Raw genomic sequence first — 23906 nt, 5'->3', positions numbered from 1 at the left:
GCATAGTCCCATTCTGTTCCTCTAAAACAACATAAATCGAGATTCTAGTAACCTAAACTCTAGGTCAGCCCCCTTGCTGTTCATTTCCTTTGAGAAGAGCTCCTTGCTGTCCATTTCGATTGAGAAAAGTTTCCGGCCAACCGGGACCACCCATCCGTAGGACGGACCCATGGCCACATCCATCGCACTTTTCTCAGGGTTGCTTTAGTTGTCTAATTACCTACCTTATTTAGTTGGACATGCATCAAGAAGCTTTCTCAAGTAGCCAGTTAGACACTCGTTCCTTCACGTAATCTTAGCACTTGACATAGAAAAACAATGTCAAAAAAGTTCCTTTCAACACGTTATCTTATTGATCTTTGGAATACATCCATAAAGTCTAGCCTGTAGGCTAATCCATAATCTGCCCGAAATAGATATGGCTTAAGAAAGGTTTGAGGGTAAATGTAACGTGTCCACCTGTAGCCCCACCACACACAAGTACATATACTTGAAGTGGTGAGATTGTTAACAAACAAGTTGACGGGCCACTTGATTTAGAATACTTGACTATATTTAAGGATTCAATGTGCTAAAGGAGGGGAGAGAAGATTTGTTTGTAGGGAGAGAATGGCCACATTGCCCATCTAAACATTGCTTTTGGTGGTGAATCTAGTAGTCACCATTTTTTATGGTACTTGGTTTACCATATGAAGTTCATTTTTGCCAATGATGAGGTTAGGTATAATCAAGATTTTCTTGCCACACGAGCTATTTTTTGAGCTTTTTTAACTCTCCAAGTTGATTGACATGTGGCTGTTCTAGCTCTAAGGGGGCCAACTAATGAGAAAAAGATGTTTTGTATTTATTTATCTTTTTTTTGGGGGGGAGGGTGTTTCTAATTGTACATTCGTTACTTTTGTGATTTGAATATATGATCATATGAAGGACATCGAGAGGAACTGAGTCTAAGTCTATATATTGAATTTTTAATTATTAGAATCTCTTACTCAATTTAAAATATGTAATTTCTTTTCTTTTACTTTTTTTTTGGGGGGGGGGGTAGGGGTAAACCTCATATTATAAACAAAAGTGCATAATTCCAAAAATCTTTCATCTTGAACTCACTATGTAGAGCCTCCTTTGTTTTAGAAATCTTCTCTTCACGATCCCTAGAAAGAGGAGATGATCCATGGACCACGTATACCTACTCCAATGAGCTAGTAATGTTACATTCTTTAGTAGATCAATGAGTAACAGCTAATCAAAATTCTCAGCATCTTCCCTTCTTTTATTACCCTTACAAGTTTCACGATTGACCCTTGTCCCCTAGTGCCTCTTCACAAGCCTGGTTACTTTACTGCGCGGACATAGTGACAGCTAATGTGAAGATAGGTCGAGTAAAAACAAACATTGTGACAGGCTACGGCCGTCGTTACGACCAGCTCGATAGATAAGTCACAAAAAGAAAGCATTGGTTCAGTTGAAGGTTGACGCGAGCGCGTTCATCACCCTCTGCAGTGAGTCTGCACAAAACGCCTCTATTCTCTCTTTCTCTCTCTCTCTCTGTGTATGTACACCATCCTTTGGCACTGAAGCATTTCAGAGAAATGCCGTAGGGGGATTCGAGCACCGGAAAGAATCAACAACTGTTCGAGCAGCTTGCGTTGGGGGCCTACGACTATCGCTCCCCTGGGCCGATATGGTGAGTACTAGATCTAAGCATCAGCAATAATGCTCTATTTACTCTCTCTCTCTCTCTCTCTCTCTCTCTCTCTCTCTCAAACACAGGCCGCGAAGGAGGCCAGTACTCTGACTGTGACTAGCAGATCTTTGTGAATTGTAGAGCTCAGGACACGCGCTAGTTATCTAATTACTCTCTCTCTCTCTCTGTAGCTTAATTCTTATGACTGCGTAGTTGATCTCAGATCTTGATTATCTGCTCTCTCTCTCTCTCTCTCTCTGTCTCTCTGGGGCTTGAATATCCATGGCTGCTTTCCTTTGCAGGACCGAGCCAACGCACAGGAGGGCAATAATGGCGTCGCTGGTGAAGGGGATGTACAGAATGGAGAATGACAGGCTGGCAGGTCTGTGGGAATACAAGCAGATTAATGAGCTGGAAGATGGATATGGAGGGGAATCAGGGGGACGGTGGTGGTCGTGCAGGCGGGCGGAGGACCTGGAGACGATGAAGAGGAAGACGCTGGTGTGGTGGGAGACGTTCCATTACGAGAAGGTGAGGCCTATCGCGGAGCAGGACGGGAAGCTGTTCGGGGCGGTGTACTGGAGCCACCTGCATCCCAACCGCGGCCACATGGGAGCTCCACAGCTGGTGGTGGCCTTCTGCGGCACCCTCGTCTGCAGAGAAGACTTCATCGCCGACGTCCACATTCTCTTCCACCATTTGAGAGCCAACAGCAGGTACTTGCTTAGTAGAGGACGGGCTAGGATATATAACTTGGGGTTTGGCCTTGTCGTCTCTGGCGGGTAACCGGGAGGGGCCAGTAAGATTTATTGGCAGCAGTTAGAAAATTTTTAAGGAAAATATTAAAAACCAAACAACAAAATATTGAACCCTGGTCATCAAGGATTGAATCCCAGACGTGTTGTATATACCACACATATCGATCATTACAACAAAACACAATTGCATGCTTTAACTTGCTTTTTAGATATTTTTATTTACAATTATACAAAAACTTAAAACTTAGCCCCCCTATTTCCGTTGAGTGATGCATTTGCACTCATTCACTCACTCAACACAGCACAGAAAGGTAACACGGTATATGACATTAATGTATACTCTTGTGTTACTCAATCAAAGAAATGGTACATCATAGGCACATCCTAGGACTACACCCTCGTGATGCCGCACATAAGAGGGTTCACCACTGGGTATAAGGAATCACACATAGAGTGGAAACCAAGCAGGGCTTAGAGTCACTACTACTCCCCTCTATAGGTATTTCTGGTAGCAACACTATGATATAACTACAAAGCCCTTACACTCACCGCTAGTTACTACATTAATGTCCTTAGCAATCTAAGGGTAGAGGTATTTGACTCATTCGAGGTCTTAACTTAGCTTCTGCGAACAAGGTGGCTAATGTCTACCGGTCTAGGATTGTGAGACATTCACAGGGTCTTAATAGACAAGGTTTATGCCTCCTGCTACCCATTATGGGACTGATGTCTGATGTGGATGCTTTTGGCTTCGGCTACATCAGCCTCGTAGATGTTTGGGTTTGAATCGACTTGCATTTGAGAATTTTATGGAGCAATTTACATTTGGTTGGCTTATCACTTATGCAGCTTGGATGCTATTTGGACCTTAATGCCCCGATTATGGATCTTGGATTTACTTGGATACAGATACATGTTTTGAGGAGTGCTTGCTCCATTCTCTTGGCAGTTGGTTATTGAGATTTCATTGCTCATTGATGCTTGGTTCTTTGCGGGTTACTCCTTGATCACTAGACTTCATGACAGTGCATGGGTTTAGCAGTTATGGCTTTGTTGCTCCTGTGTTGCCTAGCTTCTATGCTAGTTGGGTTGCTTTTGCCCATACAAGTCAGAGAGCAATTGCTCTTGATGCTTACCCGGCTATGCACTTTGTCTACTTTCATGTACTTTATAGAGCCACTTATTTGGATATTGTTGTAGAGATACTTGGACTTCTCGTGGAGCTTGACTATTGCAGGGTCTTATGCCACTTACTAGTCTTACATTGACTTGGATGCTACTATGTGGTCTGATATAATACAGAGTCATGTTTGCCATCATGGTTATGGGCTGATTTCATGGCTGAATACCATATGGTCTTATGATAGATTTCTTATGCTTTACTGTACTATGGTTGGTTATGTTATGTAGTTGGCTACGACTCTTCTTCATGTGGGAGCTTTTGCATCCTTGGTTGATACCTTTATGTCCTCTCATCTGTTGAGGTTTCATGAGCCTTTGTAGCATGCTTCTACCACTAATGTACTTGCAATTGATCGTCTTTATGAGTAAGTTCCCTCCATTGGGACAACCCTCGACTACTTGAGCTCTGTGGATGCTATGGATAGCCCTATTCATGATGACTTTGATTCCTTGTCGTCTTCTATAGGTTCTTCTACTTCAAATGTTGTTTGCTTCCCATTGTGGGAAGCTTGGGCATGTTCAAAGAAAATGCTTTAGATGGATTAGAGAGTAGTAGAGATAGAGACATACTCGACATGAGTGGAGAGTCAAAGATAAAGCAGATGTAGTAGGTGTTACCACTCTTACTAGTGGTGAGGTACATACAGTTACCCATGATGATGCAGTTGAGCATTCACTCCTGTCATCTTGTTTCCCTACAGCTTACTTGCTCAGTGATCAAGCCTATGCGTTTTGGACTCTATGGCATCTTGCCATGTTACCCCTCATAGAGCATGGTTCTCTTCTTACACGGAGGTTGACGGATGTATTGATTTGGGCATTGAATAGTCTCATGCTATTATTGGTATAGGGGATATACACCTAGCTTTGCCTAATGGGACTTCTCTTATACTTAGGGATGTTTTACATGTTCCCATGCTTAGTAAGAGCTTGATTTCTGACAGTCAATTGCATAATATAGGATATACTATTTCTCTTTTGGTTTTGGCCAGAGGTTCTTGAGTTGGTTCTCATTACCTAGTGCATGTCTCTCATTTGGGAGATTCTATGGTTGCAGTTATCCAGATACCACATGCATTGTTATGGCATTATCGCCTAGGCAATATGCACCACAGAGAGATGGAGATCTTGTCTCGTTTAGACTCATTGTTGCCTCCTATGTCACTTACAGATCTTGATGCTTGCCCTGATTGTACTCTTGGTCCTTGTAGAGCCCCATTGGCTTATGACAATCGTACGAGGCATGCTCCTCTAGATCTTGTCTAGGACCTATGCCTTCCTAGTCACTTGGTGGAGGTCGTACTTTGTGACCTTTGTTGATCATGCTACCCACCGTGTTTGGGCTTTTCCCTTGGTGCAAATTGAGGATGCTGTAGTTATACTTGACAAGTTTATGGTTTCTGCTGGTAGCAGGCCTAGGTGCTTGCAGATGGATTATGAGAGTCATGCTCTCTCTCCCAGCTTTCAGAACTCTTGTTAGCAGTATGACATCGATTTCTTGTGCCCACGGTATTATGGGATTGCTCATGGCATGTGCCTGACCTTACATGCAAAGGTTGCTTCTATGCTTTCCACAATGGGGTTGTCTTATGACTTTTGAGCTGAGGCCCTTATGACGGCAGTCTATTTGGTTAACAGGACGCCGTGCTTGACCTTGGATGGTATTACATCCCATGAGGCATGGAGTGGCATGCAGCTCTCCTATGATTACTTGAGGATGTTTAGCTGCCATGCATCTGTACGTATGCCACATGAGCCTATGCCACGTAGATGTATCCTCCTTGGTTATGGAGATGGTGACTTTAAGGCCTATAGATTATGGGATTTGGATGCCCAGCAGGTCATACATAGCCGTCATGTTGTCTTCTATGAGATGCAGACACCTCTCAGGCCTCTTGATGAGCATGTAGTACGCTTTATGGCTGATTTTGCAATAGCTATAGTGCCATTACAACAAGCTGTTTATGCTGAAAATGAGGCACTTATTGGCCCAGATGACATAGCTATGCATAACAGTCAGGGTCAAGATGTTGGTGATAAGTTGTTAGACCCCTTGCATGCTTATGAGAGCCATTTTCTTGTAGTTTTGCAGGTTGGATAGCCAGCCATGTGTCAGTCTTCCACTTCGCTAAGGCCACATGTAGTCTTGAGACCTCGTTGGATGAGTGTCTGAGATGTTGGCTCTCTTTCAGTGATTAACTCTAGAGAGTTTGATTGCTCTCCACTATCTTGTATGCGTCATGGTGATGCTATGTGTGACTCTGATGCTTTACAACCGTGCACTGATGAGTTGTACTTGCTTCATGAGAAGCATTCTTGGATTGCTCCATTGTATAGAGTTGCGGGATCACTTATCTCCTGGATGTCATGGACTTGGGGATGCTTGACTCTTCTTTTGCAGAGGTTCTCAATACTTCTTGCACAGCTCTCTTTCCAATTGGGCATTGGGTGAGATGTCATGATTCCTCACCTTGTCTTTTTTTTCTTTTCTTTGTTTTCACTCCCCAGCCACATTGGCCTTTTTGTGGGAAGTTGTTGGGATAAAAGGCCTCTTGGCTTGCCCGTGTATACACTGTGACCACCCATTCTTTATTCATATATAATATGATAGTGCAATAAAGTTGTCAGTTCAGTTGGACAACACCTACATTGTGTATGCTCTTCTCTCCCGCATCTTCCTCTTCTTCTTCTCCATTGCCCACTACAAGGATTTGAGCTAGTAGCGACACCGATTAGCGACGGCGGATAGCGGCATCGCTATTGGCGTCGCTAATAGCATCGCTATTTGCATCGCAAATGCGATGCATATAGCGACGCAAATAGCGACGTGCCGTAGGGAAAAAAAGCGGCCGAAACCAAGCGCGGTTTTCATTTCGCATTTGCTCCATTGTGAGTTTTGAGAGCGAGAGCGAGGGAGAGAGCGACCGTCGTGAGAGAAGGAGAGGAAGAAGACTTGCCGCCGCCGCCGCCGCCGCCGCCGTTGTTCGCGAAGGAGAGGAGGAGCCTTCATCGCAAAGAGGAGCCGCCCCACGCTCGCCATATCTCATCGGTGAGTCTCCCTCTCTCTTTCTTTTGCTTGTTTAAGGTTTAAATGACTCTCTCTTTCTTTTGCTTGTTTAGGAGAGGAAATGAGAGAGAGGGAGAGGAAGAGGGAGAGGGAGAGAGAGGGATAGAAAGAGAAAGAGAGGGAGAGGGAGAGAGAGAGGGAGGGGGAGGAAATGAGAGAGGGAGAGAAAGAGAAAGAGAGGGAGAGGGAGAGTGCATTCTCTCTCTCCCTCTCCCTTTTGCTTGTTTAATGTTTAAATCACTTTCTTTTTTGCTTGTTTAGGAGAGGAAACGAGAGAGTAAGAGAGAAAGAGAGGGAGAGGGAGAGGGAGAGAGAGGGGGAGGAAATGAGAGAGGGAGAGAAAGAGAAAGAGAGGGAGAGGGAAGGAGAGTGCATTCTCTCTCTCCCTCTCCCTTTTGCTTGTTTAATGTTTAAATCACTTTATTTTTTGCTTGTTTAGGAGAGGAAATGAGAGAGAAAGAGAGGGAGAGAAAGAGAGGGAGAGGGAGAGGGAGGGGAAGGAAATGAGAGAGGGAGAGAAAGAGAAAGAGAGGGAGAGTGCATTGTCTCTCTCCCTCTCCCTTTTTCTTGTTTAATGTTTAAATCACTTTATTTTTTTCTTGTTTAGGAAATGAGAGAGAAAGAGAGATAGAGAGGGAGAGAAAGAGAGGGACACGGAGAGGGAGGGGAAGGAAATGAGAGAGGGAGAGAAAGAGAAAGAGAGGGAGAGGGAGAGGGAGAGGGAGAGGGAGAGGGAGAGGGAGAGTGCATTCTCTCTCTCACTCTCCCTCTTGCTTGTTTAATGTTTGAATCACTTTCTTTTTTGCTTGGTTAGGAGAGGAAATGAGAGAGAAACAGAGAAAGAGAGGAAGAGGGAGAGAGAGGGAGAGAAAGAGAGGGAGAAGGAGGGGAAAGAAATTTAAGATAATAGACTTATCGATAATGGTATGCAATGTGCTTTGCCATGGGCCACATACATTGGTGACTCTTTAAGATGGCTTAAAATTGGTCATGTCCTTCATAATGTCCAAGTAGGGGATCTAATTGTGATATGCATAATTCATTGTTTTTGTATTAACTTTATAGGCATAACAAATTAGAAATCATGCCAACTAGTCAACGGAAGGTCCGCATTTTCTAAAGATGACCAACTGTCGGGGCTAAAATCCCATGATTGGCATAAGATATGTCAGGTTTGTGAACAGAATGGATTGTAATTAGCGTGGGCATTTTGCAATTTGAAAAGTGGCCATTATTCATAATGCTTTCTCATTTGTGGCAGTTTGTCCTACCGATCGCGATCGCAGGATGCCTTACTCCAGAAATTCGCGGGGCCATTTACAAGTTGTCGACTTTGGTGCAATGGATCTCACAGAAAGAGATTAAGACCTGTCCAGAAGATTCCACCGTTGGTAGCCGTTCGTCCAGAAGGCAGCATGGCAGAAGGTTGGTTGGTGTCAGAGGCGTTAGTGCATATCTCAGAATGGCTACCAACGGTGGAACCAGACAATGAAATGCTATGGACGCTGAAGGATGATGATAGACTGACTGGAGATGTGGTGGTTGGAAATGGGATAGAAAAAAGAATGGATGCCTCAATGGAAGAGAAGGTGAATCGCTTTTATATGTTGCACCATGCCTCTATGGAGACGTGGCTCGCCAAGTACCAGATTGCAAGGCAAGATCGAGAGGAAGCGCGAGCTGAATTCCGACGCAGTACGCATCATCGACCGATTCGATATCCCGAAGGCATGGAGGAGATGCCGCGGTTTATGTCAACACGATGGTTGCATGGAGCCTTGACCGCAGCATCCAGCGAAGGGACAGAGATCTCAATGGAGGAGTGGGAGTTCTCGAGGGGATGTAGTCCAAAGGTGATGAGGGGCTTAGAATATGTCGTATCTAAATTTTATATGCGACATCTAATTTGAGTGTTTCAATATACAGTACAAAATATATAGTGCAGTGTGATTGCACGGACGGCATTTTCGCGTGGAGCATATTGACAAAATGTGCTCCACAATGGACTGTGGTGTCATGGCAAGGTTTGAGCAAGAGAGCCGGCGACGAGCAACGGATCCGAACACGGTTGTGGATGAGATGGAGTATTTTGGGAACTTGCAAATTATTATTACGGTGGATTACCGTAGCTTCTCCATGATACTGTTCGATGTGCAGTGGTTCAAAGTGGTACTTGGAGGAGCTGGAGCAACAATTCGACGAGGTCCATCTGGATTTCTCGAAATAGATTCTGAAAAAAAATGGACGGATTTGCGCGACACCTTTGTGTTGCCGGCCCATTGTGAACAGGTACATAGAATCATTTGCTTGCTAATTGTAACACGATATGGTTTATGTCACAATGGTTTGAACTCGCTTTGTATGTGTTTGTGAACAGGTAATCTTCTATCCAAACCCCCGACAACCTCGATGGTGGTATGTTATACCTTCAACTCCTCGAAGTGCGAGAGTATATCATCAAAGCGATGTTCCGGGCATAGATGAAGAAAATATGCAAATAGAGGGGTCGATATTACAAGGGGTGGAGGCCACCACAAGCTTGGAGCCCGCATCAGCTAACAATGATGGAAATATAGTAGTCCAAGAATTTTTTGAGAATGAGGCAGACTCGTTCTTTTGTGGTGACATGTCTATCGACCTTCCAGTGTATGCAGAGTTGTGTCAGGAGATTAACATGGGACCATAGAATACTTCATTCTTGAAGAATTGTATTACTCAATTCGTTGTTTAGATCTTCCATAAAGGTACATAAGATATGTATTTTAAGAGGGATTTTTCAAAAATGATTTATATTATTGTGCTTTGTATAGTTTAAATTGATTATTCTAACACCATTTTTTATCTATGCAGGTGACATTTTCAGGATGAGTCGAGGGATGAGTGATGAGGAGTTTCACGACATGATGGCACGCATGTCTCCAGACCAGCTCGCGAGATTCAGAGAGATGGTCTTCGTCAGGGCGCTCTGCTAAATCTGCTTCAGTGCGATCAGATGCTTCAGCTTCGAGCAGACGATCTTGACGCTCACGACTTGGGCCAGAGGGAGGGACTGTATCGGGATCAGGGAGGTGCTGCTGTGGAGACGCGGATGTGGTGTCTCCGTCTCGTCGTTCAGCTGGAGCTGTGTCACCTCCAGGATTTGTCACACCTGTGAGGACGTCTACTCCAGTTACTCCGGCTTTTGCGTAGCCATCAGCAGGTGGCATCCCTTTTGGTGGCACCACCTTTGGTGGCACCCCTTTGAGTGGCACTCCGAGAGAGGTTATCCCCGTCGGTACAGGGGATGCACAGGAGTCTCCTGGATATGCCCAGGAGCGTGGATGGAGATGGGAGAGGACCCATCTTAGGCAGATTCCTAGGGGTTATGGATACCTGGTTGATAGTAGGTTAGGAGCCATCATTATGAATAATGAGAGGAGGAGGGTGATGGCTCGCATGAGAGAGTTGTGTCAACAAGTTTTTCGGCACAACGTCCTGGATCATTGGAAGAACATACCGGAGGGGAGCAAGGACTACATAGTAGCATCCTTGCACGAGGAGTTTCCGGTGCCAGCCGCAGTAGATAGATTCTCTACGGGCTGGGTGATGGATTGCATGCATGCATACATGTCACATAGACGATCCGACGCACGCAAGGCAATCAAGAGTGGGGCTACAAAGCCCGAGTGGTTAGATGCAGACGACTGGCGCCGACTGAGGGAGGAGGCTACAAATTCGCCAGGACATTGGAGTCAGCACAGCGGGAGGCGGCGAGGGCACGAATCGAGGCCGGAGTGGTCCATCATCTTGGGAGTGGCGGCCACATGACATATTTGGAGGACTTTGTAAGTTTCTCTTTTGTTTTGCTTATTTGTTTTTTTGAATATTCTTTGTACTGACAATCATGTTTCTAACAGTTAGTATTTTGTTTTCTTTGCAGCACTCCATTACAAATCGCGATCCGCAAGGCCTTGAGACTCGATATGCAGAGAGGCACGGTCTCAATGCATTGATCGACCGATTGTATAGACGCGGCGGCCCTATAAGTCACTCATCTTTCTTGTCCGTAGTTACCATGAGATATTTGAATGCATTATTATATGGTGGATTAATATGTTGTTTCTTTTTCTGCAGAATCCATTCGATGCTCCTTTACGGCGGGACGAGCTTTCGGGGACGAGGATTTCTAGCTCGCCCTTGGATCCTTGGAGCTTACACACCTTTAGTGTTTAGTCGCCTGATCTATGTAGACATTTTCTATGTATTAGTGATATCCTTTCATGATTGTACCAATCGCATTTTATGCGATCATGTATTTATTTCATGTATCAGTTTTATGATTTCAGTATACATTCTTTTTGTTTGCAAGCGCTTTGTATGCAGTAGTGCAGAAACTATTTTGTATGGCTCTCATACAGCACACAGTGCTAGATGTGGCAAGGCAGCTTGCTGCCCGGCCACAAAATTTTTTTTCCCCTGTTACCGTAGCTATTTGCGTTGCAAATTTACTGCTCGCGTCGCTATATGCGTCGCATATAGCAATGCCAATAGCAACGTTTCTATGGCGTTGCCAATAACGACGCTTTTTGCGACGACGGGGCCATATATCTTGTAATGGCCATTGCATGCCCTTAAAAAATAATAGCTCCTTCTCTGCTACTCAGAACCCAAATCTGATGGCTCTGATGGCTTTGGAAGGGGGTAAAACCCTAGGACACCTGCTCAGGGATCTTCCAGTTCACTCCTTCTTCTTCCAGTTCAAAGTGTAGTTTTTAGCCTGTCAACAACGATCGCGACATGCATGATTTCACCCATCTGTCTTTTTTATGAAAAATCCCATAACTGGTTGAAAAAGCAACTTGCTTTTTGCATGCCATCCTAATCTAGAAGCTTTTGTAACTTTTTTAGATTTTTTCAATAATATAAAAAATAGGCTAAAATTATCCAAAAATCTAGTATTTTTGGACCATTCATGCCACTCACACTAGTACTAATGACTTAGATCACATTGACTCTCCTGATCAATAAGAAAGTCGGATGATGATGCATTCCATGCTTTTTCACACTCTGTCCGGATAGCATCATGATATCCACCCCCTTTGAACTTGCACATCCTCTGGTATGTGTCACCAATGCACCACTTGGACTAAACACCCATAACATCAACTTGTTACTCATCATGCATATAAGAAGGCATCCCCTTGGATCATAGATCAAAATACTTGGCATTTGTACAAGTCTTGAGCCATATCTAGTACCCCCTCTAGGGTCATAAGGCCTTGGGTGGATATCATACATTAGAGGTTGTTGAATCTCTATATACATGCTGTCAATACACCCATCAACAATACATAGCAACATGCCTGCTCTTTCAAAGTTCATCGCATGGAAAGTTGCTTCTAATAACCCTTTTGCTCCTCATCCAACATAAACTGAGTCTCACTTGCATTCAACACATTCTCACCATTACCAAAAATAGTGAAGCAATCCATATCTTGAAGCATCTTAGAGTTTCCTATCAAGGCCTTTGACAAAGCATCTGAAACAGTTTCCAACTGTAGAGCATCATATCTAACGTCCTCTAATACAGGCATATCCTCAAGCTCATGAACTGTCTCATAGGTAATAACTTTATCTTGCAAATAATGTGCATCCAACAAGTCATCAATCTCCCTTTAACTCCCTACATCAAGTAAAACATGATCTATATAAATCTCTTCAGATACATTAAGAAAATCCATAGATGCAATCACTGAATATTCTAGTACAGGATCTTCCAAGGTATCCATAACTGTCTCAATATTAGACTGTAGCTTATATCCCTAGTGTTTGTCCTCTTGCTTGCTATCCTGTTTTTGATCCTGCAAAACTTCTTCTTTAACATACTCGGGAGGTGACTGATTTGTAGCTTTAGACAAATCCATACATCTTCTTGTCACTTCCTTAGATATCCTTGCATTGTCTTCATCTCTCATCTATTTCTCTTCAACAAGTGTATCCATGCTTTGACATTCTTCTAAATATGCATCTATCAGTGATTCCCAACCAGTTATGTTACGACTGTCTTGCCCTCTTGCATGAGACATTTCACTCTCAGTAACCTTTCTCTTTTCAGTTGTATGTAAAGCATGTGCCCATATTTCATCCTTTGGACCAACCATCACTTGGCCATGCATTCTATCCAACTATAGACCAAAAGTAGAAGTATGTGCCGCCGCATAAGCATTTCGAATAGCCAAGTCTTCCAACAACTTCTGCATACCTCCCTTTCCAAAATTCAAAGCAAGAGGCAATCCCGTGTCTTGTGCATGGATATTTCCATCTTTCCAAAAGATGAGCTGTCATGCCAAGGCCTCCTAATAGACAGCACAATCCTTTCTCTCATGCTGCAAACTATCACACCACATATATCTTTTTCCTAGCTTAGGGGCTGCTACCCGTCCCCTTTCCTCTTGGCCTTCTTCATCCAATTTTGTAACCTTCAATTGAAGATCCCGCATGCCTTTGACCAATTCATCTAAAACAGCTTCTCTAATAGAGGGAACAATAGCAGGTGCAGCCATAGGGTTAGCCACAGAAGCGGGTGGCTTAGTGGATACTTCAACTGTTTTACCCGTAATAGTGGGCAAGCTAGAGTCATGCAATCTTTCTCTTCTTCTATGCTTTTTCACAAGTGCAGTAATAGCTTCCTTGACATGTCTCCACTCTGTTTTCAAACATGTCTCTGTAGTCTGATCTTCCAGCAAATCATCAAGCTTCTCTTGAAGCTCAGGATCAGCTACCTGTAGAAACAATTCAATTTTTTTACTTGCAAGAGCTTGCAAAACATCACTGGAAATTGTACTTGAAGGTTCTCCCATCTTGTTTTTCTTTCTTCTGATGACCTTTCACGTCGGGTTCACCAATGTCGGAGGGGTTTTTGTCGAAAGGTCGTATCCATCGGGGATCAGAGATAGAAGGTAGTAGAGAAGAATAAAAAAGAATAGACAAGAGGTAAAAATGACAAAGACAAAGCACAATGAATTGAATCAATATGTATTGATAGACCCTAAAATCCTTTGTTTGGCACTACTCATAAGCAATCTCTAGGCATTAGATCTCCTAGAGCTTCTTCGTAGACTAAAAACGTGCTTCAAAATAGTAGCTCCTTCTCTACTGTTCGGAACCCAAATTTGATGGCTCCGTTGGCTTCAGAAGGGGGGTAAAACCCTAGGATACTTGGTTAAGGATCTCCCAGATCACTTCTTCTTCTTTTTCCAGTTCAAAGTACAATTTTTAGTCTGTCAATAACGATTGCAATGTGCGCAATTTTGCCAATCTATCTTTTTTATGAAAAATCTCATAATTGGCTGAAAAAGCAACTTGCTTTTTGCATGCCATCCTAATCTAGAAGCTTTTTTAAAATTTTTGGATTTTTACAATAAATAATATAAAAAATAGGCTAAAATGATCCAAAAATCTAGTATTTTCGGACTATTCATGCCTCTTAAACTAGTACTAATGACTCAGATCACATTGACTCTCTTGATCAATAAGAAAGTCGGATGATGCTGCACCCCAGAGTTTTTCACATCGTGTCCTCATAGTGGCATGACATCGTAATCTATCCATATCCTCTTGTAGCTTCTGCCTTCCTCCTCTTCTTGTTGTTGTAACACCCACTCTCTATAACCATGCTCTACATCTAGTTTTCTTCTCCTTTCCTCTTCCTGCTCTTTCATTTGCATGTTCCTCCAAATTGAGTCCAATAGGGTTGACATGCCCTCCAACTGCCTATCTAGTCTGGCTACCTTCTGCTCTTGAGCTACTCTCCATTCTTGCCCTCCTCTACTCTTCTTCCTCTCTTCCATTATTGAGATGGGTGTATTCTCTTTGTTATCCTCCATGTGGTTGTAGGAAGCCGCGCTGTCGCACAGTATACGCGTGAAAGTTCACGAAAAGTTGCTTGTCGCGCGGACACTTTGCAAGACGAAAGCCCTCCTTCACGAAAATCACTTGTTGCAAGAATACTATGTAAGAAAATTTTCAAGAAGTAGAGTAAGACAAAAGATCTCTAATTAAAATTCAAGAAGCCTCTTCAATGATACAAGAAGCCTCCCAAGGAATAAAACTACACAAGTCCTTCACTTTCACAAAAAGCTTCTCATGAAGATTCAGAAGCTTTACATGAAAATCGATGTCATAGAGTACCACAAGTGCCTCCTTATATAGTTTTCAAATACACTCATATCATGTTGAGTTTTGCTTTGGCTTTCCAAAAAAACCTAAGGCTTTTTAATGCTTTTGCTTTCTCTAAAGGCAAAAAGCCTAAGTCGTTTGGTAGAACTTTTAAAGCCTTTAAGGCTTAAATCTTTATGAATAGCATTATAGACTTTTTAATCAAGTGTTGGCCGTCGTTATTGCGTTTTGAACGTTGCTTTCCTGCTTTGGTAATATGCCCGCACCCGTTTGGCTTTTTACCTCTACAATCGAAAAGAATCAAGTCTAGTGTAGTGCAACCTTGGCTCTTCCTTCAAATCATGTCTATTGCTAAAACTAATTGCATGTAGCAGTAGTCTTCCTCAAAAGAAGGGATGTCGACACGGGTGCAAGGACTTCCTTGGAGGTCTCTTCCTTCGACTGTATTGGGACACATCGCATGGTTCCGCGGTCATGTTTGCATGATCAGTACTCTCTTTTCTCTTTTTCACGGTATGGGTGGCCAGCTTGGGATCGCGAGTTAGTGTAGGGGGTGGCTGTGGATATATCTCAGCACGGGCCGCACAGATTTCGACGGGTTCAGCCCGTACCAGGTAATTATGGGTCCCACGGATTAAAAAGGCCCCTAAAATGAGGTTTGGTCTCTCCTCGACTGACTGTCCGGGTTTCAAACCTTGTTCCGTGCCTGTCAGAGGAAGACCCTCAGAACCATGCGCCCGCGCGAGAAGACGATGTCAAGCTTGCATTATCCAAATGTATTATTCAAATAAATATAAAAATTTAAGCTACCGGCAAGTCACCGGGAAAGAACCGACACATCCGCGAAAATCTGGGGCCCATACTGATATTTATCTTCAGCCGTAGGGGGTGCGGCATCAGGCAATGTTGCGCCATGCCTTGCATTATTTTGCATATTGTCGTTGCGATAGCAGTGGTTAAAACCGTCCTTGATACCGTGGGTGAAGGTGTCGAGGGGCGGCAAGTTGAGCTCAGGCCCTCCAAGCCATGGCATAGTGGCACGTGGTGATGAAGCACAGCTGGCAACGTCATCGCCATCGAACTCGTTGAGCAGGCCGTGATTAATCAATAGCCATATTTTGATCAAAACTACCTGCCGAATGAATAAGGTCGCCATTTCGCTCATTTGATCAGGTTACTATCTTCCTGCCTGTATGTAAGAACATGGACTGCCACCATTACATCGAGGAAGCCACCTGCCCTGACCATTATCGGAAGCCGATCAGGCCATTGTCCATATACCAGTCGGAATTTACTGTCATGTCATTCCGCATCGCCTCATCTGTCTCGAGCATATGCACTACATTGCTCATGATCTTTGGTCGATTTTGCGCATCAGGGTCCACGCTCTGCAATGCCTCAAGCAATACCTGCTCCGTTACAATATCCAATTGCTACTCGACATCAACAGCAGCCATAGTCATCACCATTTCTGGCCGTCATCTTTGATGTCCTCCACATGCTTGGCAGACAACTGCAGGTTCTTTTCAAATTCATCGATAACAACTCAAATCCAGAATAACAACTGGGTAGTCATCAATGCAATCAGCCCAGGAGCTGTCAGCTTCCAGACCGACATCATCAGACACAAAGCCGATCTCCCTGCAAGTGTCTCTCATAGTACCCCTTGGCCTTTGTGGTGGCACATGTGCCAATTTTCCTCACCTCCGTAAGCTTTAAGTAATTTGAGTTGTCAAGAAGCACCCAGCAATGAGCCAAGTTACCATCCCGGCCTGCAGGACTTGTTTTCTGCACATAATGTTCTAGGTTGTTTGGTAATCCATAATGAATCACAGCATGTACATCACTTATCAAGTCTCAGTCCAAACGCATCTGTTGCTGTCACATACTGTAGATCAATACCGTAAAACATTGCCTCCCAAGATGTCATGGTCTATATTCCAATCCGCAATCATCGAATATATCTTCACAATCAAATTATCTTTTTTGGTTCAGCATATCAATGATTGCATCATGAAATTCACGCTTTGCAATTCCAAGAACTTCGCCAAGTGCGAAGCCCACTCTACTACCAAGTATGCAATCTTCCAAGACCTTTTAAGGTTTGTGGCAGTCTCAAGATCTGATTGTAACTTGTAACCGAGCTGCTTGCCCCTTTTCTTTCCTTCCTCTTGAGATGCATCCTCCATAACATGCTCAAGTATGGCTTTTTCAACCTCTTTCTTTGCTGCTCCATTTTACTTTGTGCTATGCATTTAGATGGGCCTAAAGAGGAAGGATGAGCAATGTCCTAATCTCTTCTTCTCTTTTCTTCCACAAGAGCTGCTTGATTATGAACTTCTACCAAATAAGTATGGGCTAAAAATGAATCCATTGGTATACTCAATCTTGTTCTCCCTTGTATTAATTGACTTGCAGCCAATTTAGACTTTGTTGTTTTGCCCTTTTCCATGCAATCTAATGCCTACATCCAAATGTGAGATTTTGCTTTAGCTATGCCTCCTTTATGAGCTTCTTCAATCCTTTTAATTCTCAACCCATATGTGGCTGTCTCTATGGTAACAAATGTTGTCCTTGCTACCATCTCTTCCAGCCTATTCTTCATGTCACCATTTCCAAAATTCGGCTCTATTGGAAGACTAGTTTCTATTGCATGTATTTTGCCATCTTTCCAAAAGACTAACCTTTTTGCTTTCGCTTCACGGTAGGCTGTACAATCTCTATTTTCATGTTGTAAATTCTCACACCAAATGCATCTCCTCTTGTATCCTTCTTTGTATGGTCTTTGGGTTGTTGCCCAAGCATTCTCTTCTACCTTAACATCCAACTTTTCGACCTTTGCATAGATTTCTATCAAATTCAGCCTTAAAACACACATGCCTTTGATTACTTCATCCACAGTATCACCTTTAAGAGCTGGACCAACATGTATAGCCGATTATTCCATCATAGCTACACACGCCTTGGTTGCAATTTCAGCCCCCTTCTGAGCACTGGTAGGTGTGGTGCCTGTGCCCATCTTAATTTCATCCGCTCTCTCTTTACCAACATATGTATTGCCTTAGTTACGTTAGCCCAGTCTGATTTCAACCCCATTTCAGAAGAGGCATCTTCTAAGTGATCAGTCAGCCTCTCCTACAAGACATGATCTGCAGCATTCAGAAACAAATCAAATTTCAAATTGTCCAATGATTGCTGCTCATCGGCATCCAATTGTGTATACAGACTTTCAAATTCATGGAGCAAAGTTGTAGCAGTCAATCTTTTATTGGGCTTTTCAATCCAATCTGTAAATGACTTATTAGTTACCAATAATGTATCTTCCAAGAAAAACTCTTCTGTCAAAGCTTTCTTAAAAAACCAAATACACCAATTCACTGCTTGTGATGAGACTAGGCACCTTGTTTAATAGTTTGTATTGAATAGATCCCAACGTAGACCAGGGACTGATATAGGTACCTGGTTTTGAAGTGAAGGGACCCTATCCAATTTTGGATGGTGAGTCTTACCATCCATTTGCAAAACCCTAGTCCATTTTTAGAGAGTGCTAACATTAGAAATTAGGATCCTCTTTAAATGGCATCTCATTAAAACCGAATACACCAATTCATTACTTGTGATGAGACTAGGCACCCGATTTAATAGTCTATATTGAATGGATCCCGAGATAGACCAAGGACTAAGATAGGTACATGATCAGAGCTTGATTGCACAAGCTGATTGTAGGGGGAGTGGAGGTGCATTAACCCCATTGTCACCATGTCGTGCACATTGATGACAAGTATTTCTTACCCCTACAATCACCATACAAGAACTTATGAAAAGGGGTGTGCTATCACCATATGAGGAGTGTTAATTAATTTTTAAGAAGAATCTAAGATGTGATAATTGAACCACTTGAATAGCACTCACCTAACATCTCAGTCATTAATATTGTGAGCTTGATGCCCTAAAACCCTCATGAAATCGGAAACCATTTGCAATATATAAAATATTATGCAAGCCTTCTTCACCCTAATGCACCCATCTCTAACCTTCTTAAGCCCATATAAGGGAACCTATGCTCATTATGCTATGGATGGTACCATCATTGCAATGCTTATTGTGTGGTTGGAGTTTGATCAATTGCAATTCATGAATAGAAATTTATTGTGAACTAAGACAACTTGGAGAAAATTTAGACTATGCAAACATCCATTTAAAACATATTCGGTACAAGGATATCCCATTGATGACAAATAGGATTCATGAGTGAAAAATTCACTCTAACTTCTTATGAACTAAGGCAATTTCGTAGTATTCAAACTACATAGATATCCATTTAAAATATATGTGGTATAGGGGCATTACTGATCCACTAATATTACAATTTTCTCTAATCATTAAATACATTATATTAATCCCTAATTAGTTTTCCTTAAAGCAATCCCAAAAAGCATTTAATGCTAATTACAAAAAATAAATCATTTTTTTAAAAGTAGTAAGGCAAATGCACCAAGTTAGTTACTTGTGTTTCTTTATCCAAGACCTGATTCATTCGATGTTTTAGCCTTTAGCCATTAGCTTTCTACAAATCCCATTTAAACCTACTATTGATCCATCTCAACTTGATGTCCTTTGGGATGATATTGCCATCAATAAAGAGTCTTTCATAACTAGCAAAAATTTGTTTTTTTGCCATTAGAAGACATTTTCATTTTTGATATCGCTTCCTCTAGAGACCTTGCTAAAGACTTTTCCAACTACTAAACATATGCTTTTTTATTGTTATAGGTCCTTTCATTAGCACACAATTTAATTTTTGCTACTAACACCATATTGGGGAATATGGAAATTTCCCATAAGTTTGGGACATGTGGTCAAATCTTTGGATTTATCATAACTTGAACACTTTAACTCCAAATCGAGCACTCTATAGCTCAATAGATTCCATTTTTCAAGCACTTTCCAATGATAGGTCACATCATATGGTTTTGAGAAACTTATGGGCATGTTATCTGAGTGCCATCTTTTTACTATTCAAAAAATGAGAATTGGGAGATTCCCAAACTCACTAATATTGTGTTTACTGTTATCCCTAGAGATGATGATCATCATCATCCACAGCTTCAAAGAACTACACTTTGCTTCCTTTACTACTATTCAACTTATATGGTATCTTCTCCAATATTTCCTTTGCCTAGAAGAGTGTGTAATACTCCCTCTACTAGCACATAACCATCTAGCCTAGTAGACTACTGCTATATTTTGGAATCCATCTTGAGCACAGTCTAACACCTCTCTCAAATATGCATAGTGATGAGCTACATAGCTATCATATGTGAATCATTGCATTGGCTTTCTTACTCTACTTGGCATACACGAACCTGGATCACTACCATGTGCTTTAGCATCCTCTTGTGCCTTTCACATACCATGTGTTTCCATAGACGAAATCCCAAACTCCTCATCCAAGCTCTACTCAAAGCCATCTAAACCAACATCAACATGAGAGAAACTTGATGATACATCTTTCATAATATGTGAGTCCTCAACCTTCTCTTTACCTTTTCTTGACATTTGTTATGTACTTGGCGGAGTCGCCTATGACCTCAATCTATCACTTGAAGGTCTATCAATAGAACTATGACTTTGAGACTCTTATGGTCCACTCAATGTCAATGACTATTGATCTATTTTCTACATAACTACGTCTCATGCTCATCAGGCCCCACTACATTTTACACATTACTTTACTAGCTACTCTCATGGGTGAGGACTCAGCTATCAATGTGCTTCAAGCATGACTTGACACTCCAGTGTGAGGGAGTGAGGGTAACTATGAGAAATTGGAGCGTGAGGGTTAAGCAAATCTATGTCGCCCCCCTTCCTCCAAGGCACTGTGTGACATGGAGCAACCATTCTTTTGCTTTTCCATCTAAAAGATTCTCTTTGTAACCACAACACATTGGACCCCCTGATTTGAGTTCTTGTCAAGAAGACTCGTAAGAGTTGAGACTTATGAGGAGAGATGGGATACGACCCATGATGCCTCCATGGCAACCTGGTTAAGGATGGTTCTAGGTGAAACCTACTGAGTGTGGGATGGTCCTATGGTGTTGTCGCAACGCATAGGGTTGAAGGTCACCACAGGGGTTTGGCAAGAGAAGAATGTATGGGGGTTCAAGAGCTTTTACTCCGGAGATGGTAGAGATAAGAGAAGGGTTGAAGGTTTCAAGCCAAGTTCTTGAAGATAAGAGAGAGCAGCAGGGTAACGGTAGATTTACGGAGAGGAGTAGACGAAAGAGAAGGGGGTTTGAAGAGATTGAAGATGTAGAAGAATACTCCCAAAAAGAACTAAAAAATATAGAAGAATACTAATAGAGATTAAGCCTGTCAGTTTCTTTCAGCATTATGAGAAAATATAACTCTAATAGACAAAAACGTGTACAAAATAATATATTCCTCTACGCTACTCAGATCGCCAATCTGATGCCTCCATTAGCTCCGAAAGGAGGGTTAAATATCAGGACACCTGACCAAAATTCAACTAGATCACTCATTCATCTCCCACTTCGGAGTGTTGTTCATTGCCTGAAACCAGCGATCGCACGTCACGCGATTTCGTCAATCTCTCTTGTTACATTAAATCCTCTCAAATTGGCTGAAAGCTACATGCTTTCTTTAACATGTCATCCTAATCTAGAAGTTGTCTATAGTTTTATGGATTTTTACAAGAGATAATATCTAGAATATCAAAAATTAACTAAAAACTTGTAAAAAAAAATCTAATATTTTGAACCATGGACACTAATGCTAATGCCTAAAGTGGCATTGGCTCTCTAAATCTAAAAGGAAGCCACGCTCTAGATTTTTTTACACGGTGTGCACGTAGTGGCACGACATCCACCCCCTCTTAACATGCACATCCACTGGCATGTGCCAAAGTCTTACGGATTTGCAGTGTCATAAGAAGTATATTTTTCCATGTCAGTCTTCGTCTTCTGCCTCTTCTTCTTCCTCTATGTCTTCATGATCTTGAATTATATTCAAGTCTTCTAGCTCATATGTTGAAATTTCTCTTCGTTTGAAGAGCTTGATTTTTTTCCAGCTATGGGTATTTTCATGCTTATTTCATCCAATTCAGCCAATGAATATGTGGCATTGTCATGAATGACCTTTACCACATATGGGCCAAAACCAACGTTTTACCATCTTTCTAGAAGCACTGTATTGATTGTCTAGGCTGCTATCATAGACAAGCATCCAATCATTTTCTTGAATTGCTCTTGGTCGAAGTCGATGTCGCTTATCAAATCTTCTTTTATTCTTTAGTCTTGATATCTTTAGCTTCTCAATAGCTGCTTGAAAATCTTTAGGCCTTCTTTCTAACTGCCATATACGCAAAGTCAACAACTCTTCTCTAGTGATGCCTTCCTCCCAAGGTAGAAGACTCCATGTGAGAATAGATTCTTTAATTGGCATAATTGGTTGTTGTCCATGCATAAGTTCAGCTGGCATATAGCCAGTCACTGTACTGTGAGCAGTTCGGTCAGCCCATAATGCAAAAGGTAGCATTTTAGGCCATTTTTTAATCTTTCCTACAAGACTTTGCTAGAGCTTTGAGAATAGGCCGGTGCCCTCTCTCACTTTTTCCATTGACTTCAGGGTTGTAGGCGGATGTTAAAGCCAACTTAATACCTAATTGAGCAAAGAAGTTGCATGCCTCATCAGCATCCAACTCTCCTCTATCTGCAGTTACTTTATCCACACAACCATATCTATAAAACACTTCTTCAAGCAAAAAACGACAAATAGCTTGAGTGGATTTGGTTGTTAAGGCTTTGCCCTCAACTTGATTGGTTAGATCCTCTCTTGCAGGCACTAAATATCACATATTCCATATTCCTGTAGGCATGGTTACAAGATCAATAACCCATCTCTAATATATAGACAAGGGATAAGTCGGTTGTAACCTATCTTGATGCTTGACGATAGAATACATCTAACACACATAACATGTTTCAACAAAATGTGCTATGTCCCGATACATGTTTTGCCACCAATATTTTTCTTTGACTTTAATAAAGGTTCCCCATATGCCTCTATGTCTTGCCCACAAGCTTTCATGAAATTCCTTTATTATCTATTGTTGCAACCTTTTGTTACCTACAACTCGAGCAGGTGTTCCTTTCTTCTTCTTTGCATGCTTCCATAGATGTCCTTCTTTAAGAAAAAAACCATAAGCTTTCCTCTTGATATGCTTGAACTCCTCATCAGTCCAAGTCTCCTTTTTCATTGTGCTCAAATATTGGCCGATCTCTTCTTCATAATCTTCTTCAAGGAAATGAACTAGAACTTGAGCAATGCAATGAGTATGCTGGCTTCTAGTTTACAACCTTGTTGTTTTCAGCTTTGGACTAGTATATGCTATAACTGAAAATGTATTTTTAGCAGCCATGGAATGAAATTCAGCAAGTATAGATTCTTCAGCTTCATCTTCTTCCATCTGCTCTTCTTCATTGTCATATCTTGCACATGATAGCATGTCAATAACTGGATTCATGTCCTTTTCGGGCGTTTCATTAATTTAGTGTGTACATGGGTGATTCCATAGCGGGTGATTCTGCAAAATGCATATTAAATTAATAAATGTTTATGAGTTTAGAGTGCGCACTCGTAATAAATTAAGGTTAGGATTTATTTCTAACCAGTTGATTTATTTATGTAGCTGAAGACTGCTAGGTATTCACTTTTGTCGGTTTAATTGTATTATTCTACTAACGATTGTGAATGCTTCAATTGATGTGTAGAGATAGCAGCAGTGGCGAAGGAAAGCATTGGAGTCTAGCGAGTATTTGATCTATGGATTATATTTTGATAGGCGCCACGCCTATATTTTGTCGTGTCTATTGAGGCATCGATTATTTATTATTATTTTGTATGCCCCTATGCGCACGGATATGTTATTTTTATTTGGACATTGTATTGGGCGTACCAGACTCTTTGGGCACCGTCCATTAGCTTTATTCCTATTTTTGTAAAAGCAAACTCAAAAGCTAAAAGCTTGATATATTTT

The 23906-nt window shown here is 41.9% G+C and overlaps 1 protein-coding gene across 5 annotated transcripts; it reads left to right on the top strand.

Annotated features, from left to right (window-relative positions):
- Nucleotides 1-1480: 1480 nt before the first annotated feature.
- On the top strand, nucleotides 1481-23714 carry LOC148037165 (uncharacterized). Of its 5 annotated transcripts, none has more exons than XM_087676097.1 (7): nucleotides 1481-1684; nucleotides 1987-2400; nucleotides 7953-8980; nucleotides 9069-9435; nucleotides 9542-10515; nucleotides 10611-10716; nucleotides 10805-11038. In XM_087676097.1, the coding sequence occupies exons 2-3, from the start codon at nucleotides 2015-2017 to the stop codon at nucleotides 8599-8601; spliced, it is 1035 nt and encodes a 344-aa protein (XP_087532223.1). In that variant the 5' UTR covers nucleotides 1481-1684; nucleotides 1987-2014; the 3' UTR covers nucleotides 8602-8980; nucleotides 9069-9435; nucleotides 9542-10515; nucleotides 10611-10716; nucleotides 10805-11038. The 5 variants fall into 5 exon arrangements, with proteins under 5 accessions (XP_087532223.1, XP_087532222.1, XP_087532221.1 ...); XM_087676096.1 differs by having other exon boundaries at nucleotides 10611-10732; XM_087676095.1 differs by having other exon boundaries at nucleotides 10611-11038.
- The last annotated feature ends 192 nt before the right edge of the window (nucleotides 23715-23906 follow it).

Source organism: Lygodium microphyllum, chromosome 4, assembly GCF_053477565.2.
Source record: "Lygodium microphyllum isolate KBCC chromosome 4, Lygodium_microphyllum_v1.1.10, whole genome shotgun sequence".
Lineage (NCBI taxonomy): Eukaryota > Viridiplantae > Streptophyta > Polypodiopsida > Schizaeales > Lygodiaceae > Lygodium > Lygodium microphyllum.
The sequence above is the reverse complement of the archived record's forward strand: the minus strand, read 5'-3'. Positions and strand labels throughout refer to the sequence as shown.